The following is an 11,761-nucleotide window of genomic DNA, read 5'->3' as shown; positions in this document are numbered from 1 at the left end:
AGATAAAAGACAAACCGAAATGCTTTTAACTCATCAAAGATCATGAGCGCAGAAGTGCTAGCATAAAAAAAACAAATAAAACAAAACCCAACACACACCATTCCCCAAAACAACAACTAAGCAAATTAACAACAAACTCCACGTCACTATTTACCATCATATTTCCGGTCATGGTTGACTCCTTAGATCGATCTTGGTGCCATTATAACACTTGACAACTATCTCTAAGGTCTCAGAGCTGCCAAAAAAGTCAGAGAATATTCTTTAATTACATCGTCGTTCTCATTAGTTTTATTCATCAATCCTCACACCCGTTACACAACAAAGAAGAAATGAGAAGGGAGAGAAATAAAAGCGGAAATAATTCTCCATTATTTTTAGTACTGGGCAGAAACAAAAGAATCAATTTCTAAGAGCTGAAAACCTACCATCCGAATAACACACTCAGCCTTGACATTTGCATTGGACTTGATGATGATGCCAAGTTAATAGGAGTGGTCAGCTTAATTTCACTTAACTAGTCAAAGCCAAGGTTACAGCCTAAGGGTCTTTGTTTTTCTAATTCATATTTAGTTTATTTTTTAATTCCTTAACAAAATTAATAAACGATAATTGAATAAAGCTTGTGGGATAGATGACAGATGAAGAGAATTGGGTAGCGTACACACAAAAGAGAATGTGGGTAGCAAAAATGCACCCTTACTATGAACTCTCCAAAAAGTAGAACAACACATGTAATCAATGAGGAGCTTAAAATCGCTTTTAACAGTTTAACTAGAGCGAATCTTTGTTGAACCATAAAATATATAGTTTTTAATAACGTTATTCGTCGAATGTATATTTATCACGTATTTAAAATGTAAACCATTCATCAATAAACGATTGAAACATAGTAAATCAGCGTCAAAAGAATGCCTCTCCCTTGAGGTTTTAACTGGGATGACGAACCTTATTCATGTATTTTGTATAATGTATGTACTTTGATTTGGACGGATTGATATCATTAATAAGTGATCAGCAGTAGTGATAATGTACGTTTTGTGCATTGGGAATGTAGGAGAATTCAAATGAAAAGGTTAATAATTAAATGGAAAACGACAACAAACTGCAAGCAATCTGCGCACAAGTATCGGCAACGACCGACGAAGAAAAGGCCATACGGTACACTGCATGCACTGCCCTACTGTACTCTTAAGTTATCTCCTTCAATACTTTGCCAGTTGGATGACAATTGACACGTATACGTCATGATATAAATGTGTTAACTTTTTACATTAGTATTCTTATATTATTAATTTGGAAACTTCAGTGTAGCGGTAAACTTAGATGAGAAATGATAATGTGATTTTTTAAAAAATGGGATTCTTTATAGATTTTTTATTATTTTATATTTTTGACATAATTTTGTATTAACATTATAAATTATTATGTAAAAATAAATAAATAAATGATCAAAAATCATAAAGAGTCTCCATTTACCTTCTTAGCATTTCTCTACCTAATACCTATGTTACAAGTTGAACTGCTTTTTGTGACATACGATAAAACGTGTACTTCAGTTGCCCTTGACAAAATAAAAGGAGCGTGGGCATCAATTTTAGTTCACTCCAAAACCATCAGACAATAGCATTGATGTTCTAAATCATGCAATCATAAATCTTTTGGGATGGGCGTGTTTTGGAGATATTTTTTTAATATGATCAGTATATGAGGTGATACATCATATGTTATTATATAAATTATGAAATATGTCTGCTAAAAAGTTAACAATTTACAAAATAAAATTTCTCACCACTCCTATTAAAATACATTGTATATCACTTGTATTCCCATCACAATTAAAATTTTTTCTATGTTTTGATAGAGAGAGAGATGGGGCAAAGGCAGAACTCCTAGTACTACCGACACTCAGCGTGCGTGCCATGCACGACTGAATCTAGCCGCGTTTGCCGAAGCCATTCGATTCAAAGCAGGTCAATTTCTTTTGTATCACCGTCACCGACATTTCTATAACCCAATTTAATATAGAAAAAAAACTTTATTTATGGATGATAATCACTTCTCCTTTCTGGCATTCTGTATCTGCATATTCTTTTATTTCTCTTTTACCTGAATTTTGATGCATAATAACCAAAAGTGTCCCACTTTTTCAGCTGTTTATTTAGCCTCCCACAACGGGCACTACTGGTTATATCTTATTTATCTATATTAGTATATGCCCGTTAAATTTTTTATTTTTGTTTTTAAAATTGAAAGAGGGGGGAAGACAGTGAGAGGAATTAGAAAAACATTATGCTTTAAAAACTTTAGTCAAGAAGTTGGGATTGCAGCAATCGCAACTCTTGTTTTGCTAATAAAGCTATGTTCAAAAGCGCAGAACCCGCACCTTTCTGTTCAACAGCGCAGAAACCGCACTCTTGTTTTGTAGGACCGTGCGTCCGTTTTCTTCTTGATGCAGTCAGACTACTACGTACCCAGCTCGGCAGCGGTCTGGTCTCAGACAATGCCTAAAGGAACCAATAGCTAGCCCTCACACAACTCAAAGGCTTCCGGAGAGATCCTGTAAGGCATGGTTCAACTAATGATAAGAGTAAGACTCTAACTACTGAAAAGCTTTCACAATCTTATATCCCAGATATTTGTTGTTTCTGACCTGGAAATCTCATACGTACGTGGAATGCACATGTGATAGAGGAAAAAGATAAGGTGGAGAGATGAGTGAGAAAGTTGGAAGGGTTCATGTTGTTGCTCTAGTGGGCGTCATTCCACATTAAGTTTTGTAAGCATGATTCTAGTATTAGTATATCAGATAGCAAAGTGGTATTTACTTTCTTAGAGCGACTATGTTATTTAGTTATTATAATAAACTCAAAGAGTTTACAAGAGACGTGGCTTTCTAAACGCAGTTAGAGACTAGAGCAGCGTACTCAATTTTTTGTACTCAAGTTTGACTTTATCTCCTAGTAAGTTTAGATTTTTTATCGGACATTTCTCATAATAAGTTAAAATTAGATGTTAAAAATTGAGTTAAAATGATTTCTTATAATTTGCCCATTTTTTTACAACTTACAATGCTTATATGTAAAGGTGTTCCGTGTTCTCACCAAGTTATTTAACGTTGTCATCTAAATTTAGTTATGAAATGAGCTAAAAAAGACGGTTTGATGAAAATAGCATCACTATTTACTTATAACTATAGAACTTTTAGTCCATTCAATCATTTTTCTTAAGTTAAGTTGAGAAGCGTAACCGATTTTGTTCATATTTAAGTTTGAATACAAGATTAAAGTCAAACCATGATGCAACTTTAAAATGTTCGTGACCTAAGCTAAAACAATAGATTGCAATTAGTTGTTTGTGTGAAGAAATTAATATCTTTAACTTAATCCATTTTTACGAGAAAAAAAGGACCAAAAAAATTCTACTTCCTAAATTTTTTTAGATTGTATTTGATTATGATTGGATTATAACACGTTTGTTGGTAATACTAAAGACGATAGTTATTGTTGTTACAAACTACGTGAGATCAAACTAATATTACCACCAGTAGCCCAATCAATGAGCAAACAAAATAGAAATTGAGAAATGCTAAGAAAACTTTCTCAAAATAAAACTCTTTATGAACTCTCTGACACTTCATAGTTTACATTAATTCACGTGCTAACATTATTAAATATTGTGCCAAAAACATAAATTTAGTTGCAGAGAATCCATAAAAAGTCCTACTTTTGAAAGAATTTCCTCTTTACCCAAACCATGCATATCTAACATGTTAAGAACGGATGTTATTATTTTGGAAAGCTTAACAAGAAATCCTAGAAAAATCAAAATCATGTGGCACTCCCTCTCATGCTTACAGTTATTATTTTGGAAAGCTTAACAAGAAATCCTAGAAAAATCAAAATCATGTGGCACTCCCTCTCATGCTTACAATTTACTAATATTATCGTGCGTTTTAAGTATAAAATCTGGTCCCATCCCACAATGTTTACTACATTAAACAAATAATTAAATTTAGAGAAACGTTAATCTCCCAACAATAGTGCAAAAAAGTGGCTCTCCCCGCCACCAACCCCCACAAACTAGTCACCAACTCTAAAGCCAACACCAAAAAAAAAAAAAAAAAAAAAAAGCCCTCACCAACTTTCTCCCATTATTTTTTTTACAATTATTTCCAATCTTCTTTCTTAAAAATTAATTTTGAATAGACTACCGCTTACTTTTACTTGTATAATTAATTTTCATTTTACAGAAAATCACCAAACATTTTGGAAATACTTTAACTAATATTTGTGGATGTTCCCACCAAATGCTTTTGTGGCGCGTACCGTATTTTTCAATACAGCACCAATCATGGACGGTTTACACTTGTCGTCATCATTTGAGTAGGTGATCAAGATATCGATAGATTTTTTAGTGTACCGGAATTATAATTAAGGACACAAAGCATGTTGGTTAAAAACTTTTAAAAATATTTCAACTAATTTTATATTACATGTGATGTATGCACCGTGTTTCTAACAAACGAAAAGCATTTCTCCTCGATATCCTATTCTTGCTTACTCCTAGCCTGCCAACTCTCTGTTTCTCTGTTTCTTATGTATATAGTTAAGAGTTTTAATATTTTCCATCTCTATGGTATTGTATGTCTCGTGTTATTAATTAGGTCACGTGTCTTTTTTAAAGATGTTCTATCTCTTGATATTCACAATTGGGTACGAATAGTTTTCTCTATCATATGTACTACATATGGGGTTTGATAAAGATTATTTCTCACACATTATTTATTAAATTTTGTCATTAGATCTTTTTTAATTCATTCGATTCGACGGTCGAAAATTAAGAAGAAAGCCAAAAATTTAAATAAATAATTTTGTAAAACTTTCTCTTCTTTTTCTTGCAAATGATAATTATACCAATCAAATAATACATTTATGGGTGAGTATGATTTAATTTGGATCATCTCACCCATCTCCGGTAATTAAACAAACAAAGTAAGTTTCCTTTCATTTTCGGCCATGAATGTTCTCCTAAATACGGTCATAAAATTTGAGTTCATTCAAAGCAAAAGGCCTAACAGATGATAAAAAGATTTTTTTTTTTTTTTCTTTCAAGTGTTTCTATAATTGTATTATAACACGTAATATTTTGCTTTGTATTACGAGCATATCAAGATAACCCACGCAAAATAAGTTTAACTCATCCTCCTCCAGTCTCAAATCTAATAAAAAACTATTTCCAGTCTCCAGACTCTCCACCCACTCCCCCAAACATCAGGGTGGGCCCCACCATAGGCATTCACCCACCACAACAAGCGCTTCATCTGCAAAATAGTAAAGAAACCGCCACAGATTCAGTGTCTTACCATAAATAAAAAAATAAAAAAATATTATTAGCAATTTTTTCCTCATTTTACCTTTTTATCTTATATTTTCATCCTAGAATGTTACTTAATGATTTGGACCGTCTAATATTTAAGTAATTTGATAAAAATCTAATTTTGTAAAAAGTCAATTAATTTATAAATTGTTTAATCATTTGGTTAAACAAATCAAAATTTTAGTACTTAAATAAGAAACATGGTTTGTCTTATTCAATAACGTTGGATCACTAAATAGTTTGAAATTTACTTTAATTTTACCCAATAGATGTTTAACAAGTAACCTAAAGAATATACGTTGGAATCATCGTGCATGACTAAAAAAAATTTGAAAATACAACCGAAAATATAAAATGAGAAAATACAAATGAGGAGGTTACTCGCATTAGCTCGTCCACCCATTGCCAAAGGGCAAGGACAATGGCTTGGAAATTGCCTTCAACCTCAAGATGCATCTCCAACGGGCCAAATTGAAGACAGCCTGCCCAAATGCTTGAGCAGTTTAAGTCCGACTTTGCTCTTGCAGGTAAAGTTGACGTTAGCCACATTCTCAATTTTTTTTTTTTTTTTGTGTCTGGCACATGTAATACACGCACATCATGGCGAGTGGTTTGACAACTTCTGCTGTCGTGGGCCTAGCTATTGCTGCTCCAGAAAAAAGCCTAGCGGTTAATGATGCGGCACGTTCTGGAGTGTCAAATTCAATAATAAGAAAAATAAATGTAAAATATTAATAATTGTTAAAAAAATGATAAAAAAGGAAAATTAGTTTATCTCTTATCTCTACTAATTAATAAAACATTGATTATCAACCAAAATCCTATAAAATTACCAATTTAACCCTCTAATTAAAACAGAACATGAATAAGAAATATGGGGCAAAAATGTAATTTCACACAACCAAATTTTGCTTTTCTTTTTCAAAGCATCATTTACAAGTAATTTTAACATATCTCTAATTAAAAAAAAAAAAAAAACACAAAACTTCCGACTTCCACATTCTCTATTACTCTCTTCCTCTCTCCTTCTACTTCAAAAACAAAAATAAAAAAATTTCTCACACACTTTGTGTGTGCCCATATGCTAGTTAGATATATATACCAACCATCTACATTTATTCGCTTTTTATTTTTAATTATTGTGTAAGTTTTAATAGTATACTTTATTTCCAAACACGCTTATAAGGTATAAAAAAATAAAAATTTGTAAATAGTAATGGTCTTTGCTCTTGAAACGGGCCAACTTGGTAGTGCCATAACTAAATAAAGTTCTATAAAATAAAATAAAATCAGAAATTAAAAAAGAAAAAGGAGAACCCAGATCTAGCAGTGGTTTACCATAAATACGGCGAGAGTGAGGCATTCGAACTCGCTCCGCTCTCTTCATCGCTAACAACTACTGATAGGGAAGAAGAAGCGAACCCCGAAAAAAAGAACCGTTCAAGTCTTCTCTATCCCTCCGACAGGTGCGAGTACCGTTCTTTCGTTTTCTCCCTCCTTCTCCTATTCTGTCTCTCCCTCTCTGCGAGTCCCGTGTTGCTTTCTCTCACCAGATTTCCAATTGTTTTGCCATGCCAATGTGATCTACAACCCTCGTCTCCCGACCCATTTCGCACTTTCTTTCCATATTTTCAAAGATTTGAAATTTTTCTTCTTGTTTTAGGCTGAGATCTGTACTGGTTAGTGTCCATTTCTGTGATTCTCTGGTGGGTTTGGCTTAAAATTTTGATTTTTTGGATACCCTTTTGGTTTGAATGAATGAACAAATTGGTGGCATTGGGATTTTGGGTTGCAGATCTGAGTGTGTTGCGGTTTTGGAATTCGTTGATCTGTAATTGGGTTTTTGGGTTTTGCAGTATATCTCTGTTTTTTGAGTGGTTAAGATTTTCTAGAAGGATAAGGACAAAAAAAATATAGATTTTGTTAAGTGGCTAGAATAAATTCCATTCTTTTAGGATTAGATCTATAAGTGAGAGCATTTCTCTTTGAACTATTGTTATACTTTACTGCGATTTGAAGATGAAATTGCCTGCTTTAAACATTAGGTCTATAAGTACCAAAATTTTGTGTTTAAGGTCATGCTTTCTCTGATCTATGATTGGATTTGATAAAGATAGTTATTCTCTAAGCTTTTATTGTCTCAAATTTTATGTAATTTCTGTTGTGATTTAGTTACGTAATCCTAAATAATTACACTTTTTGTGAATCTGTTGTGATTTCAAATTTTATGGGGTTTAAATACTTCAATTAAACAGTGTTGTGTTTCATTTTTGCTTAATTGTGCTTTGTTGAATGATTTGTATGGGTCAACTTTAGATCAATGAGTTATGAGTTCGAATTGTCCAAAGGCACCTGAATTCAAGTCGAAATGTATTGTTATTGGTCATCGTGGATAAATCTCAGTGCTTTTACACTTACTATGTTGTTCTAGTTGTGGATTAAGTCAGCTAAACTTTGTTGCATCTTGATCTGTTCGAACAGAGAAATGGCGTCTCACATTGTTGGATATCCCCGTATGGGCCCTAAGAGAGAGCTAAAATTTGCTCTTGAATCTTTCTGGGATGGGAAGAGCAGTGCTGAGGACTTGCAGAAGGTGTCTGCTGATCTCAGATCTTCCATCTGGAAGCAGATGACTGATGCCGGGATCAAGCACATTCCCAGCAACACCTTCTCATACTATGATCAGGTGCTCGACACCACCGCATTGCTCGGGGCTGTCCCACCAAGATATGGGTGGAATGGCGGTGAGATAGGATTTGATACATACTTCTCCATGGCCAGAGGAAATGCCTCTGTCCCTGCTATGGAAATGACCAAGTGGTTTGATACCAACTAGTAAGTGGACCCCTCTCAGCATTCTGTGGATTAAAAGTTTCCAAATATTATCAATTGTTATAGTCTTGTACTAACTTTAACTATGTACTAATACAGCCATTTCATTGTCCCTGAGTTGGGCCCTGATGTTAACTTCTCTTATGCTTCTCACAAGGCTGTTGAGGAATACAAGGAGGCTAAGGCGGTATGTATTTGTTTTTATTCTCTGTTTAATTTTTATGCATTATTGATTGAGTTGAATGTTAATTAGAACTGCAAAAGGAGCATCATAGAATTGACATCTTGGCTGTGACATTATTTTACTGAACTAATTTACATGCTCGTGTTTGTATGTTACTGTCGTATTGGTTTTGTGTTTATTTTATCACAGAATTGAAACGCAGAATATACATTTCACCCCGTGCCAATTGAGCTAAAGCTTGTTGGCCACGGTGGTTTTGCTTCACTATATCTATATGTACACATATCTAAAGGGAAATCCTACTTAATGGACCCCACAAGTATGATTCCACAATTTTGTTATTATGTATATACACACACACACATAGGCAGAGAATAACACGGAACACACACATGTATATCTGAAAGGGCAATTCTCACTTGGGGACCCGATTAGCAATGATGCAACTTATCCTACTTGCTGATCTTTATTCAAGCAATTACTCTTATGCAGCTTGGAGTGGATACTGTTCCAGTCCTTGTTGGCCCAGTGTCATACTTGTTGCTGTCCAAGCCAGCAAAGGGTGTTGAGAAGACCTTTTCTCTTCTCTCTCTTCTTCCCAAAATTCTTCCCATCTACAAGTAAGATAGTTTAGCTTCTTTTTATATATCATATATATGTAATATTTCCTTTTGGTTTTGTTAATTTGAAGTATTCACATTATTGTTCCAACTGTGATTGTTTCTTCAGGGAAGTTGTATCTGAGCTTAAGGCAGCTGGAGCTTCATGGATTCAATTTGATGAGCCTACACTTGTTTTGGATCTTGAATCCGACAAGTTGCAAGCATTCACTGATGCCTACTCTGAACTGGAGTCAACTCTATCTGGCTTGAATGCTCTTATTGAGACCTACTTTGCTGATGTTCCTGCTGCGGCATTCAAGACCCTCACTAGCTTGAAGGGTGTCACCGCATATGGTTTTGATTTGGTCCGTGGTACCAAGACACTGGATTTGATTAAGAGCGAGTTCCCCAAGGGAAAGTACCTGTTTGCAGGTTTGGTTGATGGAAGGAACATCTGGGCTAATGACCTTTCTGCCTCTCTAAGCACTTTGGAGACCCTTGAAGGCATTGTTGGAAAAGGTATTCAGTTTTTTCTGCAGATTTTTGTGAAGTAATTTTGTTTTTTTTTTTCAAACTTGTATATCATCAGTTGTTTGTCCGTGCAGAGAAACTTGTCGTCTCCACCTCCAGCTCTCTTCTTCACACTGCTGTTGACCTTGTCAACGAGACCAAGCTCGACCAGGAAATTAAGTCATGGTTGGCTTTTGCTGCCCAGAAAATTGTTGAAGTTAATGCTTTGGCCAAGGCCTTGGCTGGTCACAAGGATGAGGTAAAACCTTTGATTTTTTTATTCTGTTATGGGTCAGTCATAATGTTGGCGTGGTAGGCAGTTTAACATGAGCAGCATTTTGGAGTAGAGTGTATTCGGTTCAGCATTGGTTTCTCACAGTTTCTATTAGTTTCTTTTTTCTTGTTGTTTGGTATTATAACATAATAAGAACTCACCCTTTCGGTTTTTGTCATCAGGCATTTTTCTCTGCTAATGCCGCTGCCTTGGCTTCAAGGAAGTCCTCCCCAAGGGTTACCAATGAGGCTGTCCAGAAGGCTGTGAGTGCTCAATTCATGTGCCTTTCAAAGTGACATGTGGCTAAAGTGGTTTTGTAATTTTAGTTGACCTTTTCTTTTTCTTTTCAGGCCGCTGCTTTGAAGGATTCTGACCACCGTCGTGCTACCAATGTTAGTGCTAGACTTGATGCTCAACAGAAGAAGCTTAACCTTCCAATTCTCCCAACCACCACCATTGGATCGTTCCCTCAGACCATTGAACTCAGGAGGGTCCGTCGTGAGTACAAGGCCAAGAAGTGAGTGAAGTTAATTGTTCCTTTGTGTTTGTAAAAAAAATGTGAAATTATCACAATTTTATTAATAATGCATGAGTAAACGTGCTGATGGTTCTTTTCACAGGATTTCCGAGGAGGAATATGTCAAGGCCATCAAGGAAGAAATTAACAAGGTTGTTAAACTTCAGGAAGAGCTTGACATTGATGTCCTTGTTCACGGAGAGCCTGAGGTAAGCTTTCATATATAAGAACTCATTTGTCCTTTATACTTGTGCCATCAATTCATTATCGGCTATTCTCATGGCAGAGGAACGATATGGTTGAGTACTTCGGAGAGCAATTGTCTGGCTTTGCCTTTACTGCCAATGGGTGGGTGCAATCATATGGATCTCGATGTGTGAAGCCACCAATCATCTACGGTGACGTGAGCCGCCCCAAGCCTATGACTGTGTTCTGGTCATCTGCTGCTCAGAGCATGACTGCCCGCCCAATGAAGGGTATGCTTACTGGCCCCGTTACCATCCTGAACTGGTCTTTCGTCAGAAATGACCAGCCCAGATTCGAGACCACCTACCAGATTGCTTTGGCCATCAAGGATGAAGTGGAGGACCTTGAGAAGGCCGGTATCAGTGTTATTCAGATCGATGAGGCTGCTTTGAGAGAGGGATTGCCTCTTAGGAAATCTGAACATGCTTTCTACTTGGATTGGGCTGTGCACTCCTTCAGGATCACCAACAGTGGTGTACAGGACACTACCCAGGTATGTTTCCGCTTCAATATTTGCTCTACTCATTATGTTTATTTTTCTTTTCACTTGTGCAATTTTCTTAACTGGTTTTGTTTTTAAACCCGCAGATTCACACTCACATGTGCTACTCCAACTTCAATGACATTATCCACTCAATCATCGACATGGACGCTGATGTGATCACCATTGAGAACTCTCGTTCTGATGAGAAGCTTCTGTCAGTTTTCCGTGAGGGAGTAAAGTATGGTGCTGGAATTGGCCCCGGTGTGTATGACATCCACTCTCCAAGAATACCATCAACCGACGAGATTGCTGACAGGATCAATAAGATGCTTGCGGTGCTGGAGACCAACATCTTGTGGGTGAACCCCGACTGTGGGCTGAAGACCCGCAAGTACACAGAAGTGAAGCCGGCCCTCAGCAACATGGTTGCCGCCGCCAAGCTCCTCCGCACCCAGCTCGCCAGTGCCAAGTGAATGATTTGAGAGGAATGGAGGGTTTAATCCACACTTTCTTTTGCGTTCAAATGGTTGAAAGATCATGGTTTTTTATTGGATTAATAACTGTGTGATGATGGAATATTTAGTAGGGTTTTTAATGTGCTCTTGAGGGCATTTTATCGTTTATTCTTATATTTTTTGTTTGTTTTTTTTCCGTCTTTTATATTTTGTATTTTTGAGGCAGTGCATCCTGTTATTTTCAGTCAATGATAAATGAAGAAATGGTCATTTACCAA

The 11,761-nt window shown here is 35.9% G+C and overlaps 1 protein-coding gene and 1 long non-coding RNA gene across 4 annotated transcripts; both read left to right on the top strand.

The window, feature by feature from the left end:
• The first annotated feature begins 1,686 nt into the window (after window positions 1-1,686).
• On the top strand, window positions 1,687-2,887 carry LOC125473574. The gene is made up of 2 exons (XR_007255428.1): window positions 1,687-2,590; window positions 2,693-2,887. It is a non-coding gene; the product is annotated as an uncharacterized LOC125473574 (long non-coding RNA).
• Window positions 2,888-6,686: 3,799 nt separating this feature from the next.
• On the top strand, window positions 6,687-11,761 carry LOC103944383 (5-methyltetrahydropteroyltriglutamate--homocysteine methyltransferase). Of its 3 annotated transcripts, none has more exons than XM_009354826.3 (11): window positions 6,687-6,845; window positions 7,861-8,214; window positions 8,311-8,398; window positions 8,888-9,015; window positions 9,125-9,516; window positions 9,603-9,766; window positions 9,964-10,044; window positions 10,132-10,298; window positions 10,402-10,507; window positions 10,585-11,037; window positions 11,133-11,761. In XM_009354826.3, the coding sequence occupies exons 2-11, from the start codon at window positions 7,865-7,867 to the stop codon at window positions 11,499-11,501; spliced, it is 2,298 nt and encodes a 765-aa protein (XP_009353101.1). In that variant the 5' UTR covers window positions 6,687-6,845; window positions 7,861-7,864; the 3' UTR covers window positions 11,502-11,761. The 3 variants fall into 3 exon arrangements, with proteins under 3 accessions (XP_009353101.1, XP_009353102.1, XP_048432420.1); XM_009354827.3 differs by lacking the exon at window positions 6,687-6,845 and adding an exon at window positions 6,926-7,058; XM_048576463.1 differs by lacking the exon at window positions 6,687-6,845 and adding an exon at window positions 7,328-7,454.

The sequence above is a fragment of a genome, unplaced genomic scaffold, assembly GCF_019419815.1.
Source record: "Pyrus x bretschneideri cultivar Hongxiangsu unplaced genomic scaffold, Pyrus_bretschneideri_v1 Contig9, whole genome shotgun sequence".
In the NCBI taxonomy this organism is placed as follows: domain Eukaryota; kingdom Viridiplantae; phylum Streptophyta; class Magnoliopsida; order Rosales; family Rosaceae; genus Pyrus; species Pyrus x bretschneideri.
Note: the sequence above shows the minus strand (reverse complement) of the source record. Positions and strands in the feature narration are given on the sequence as shown.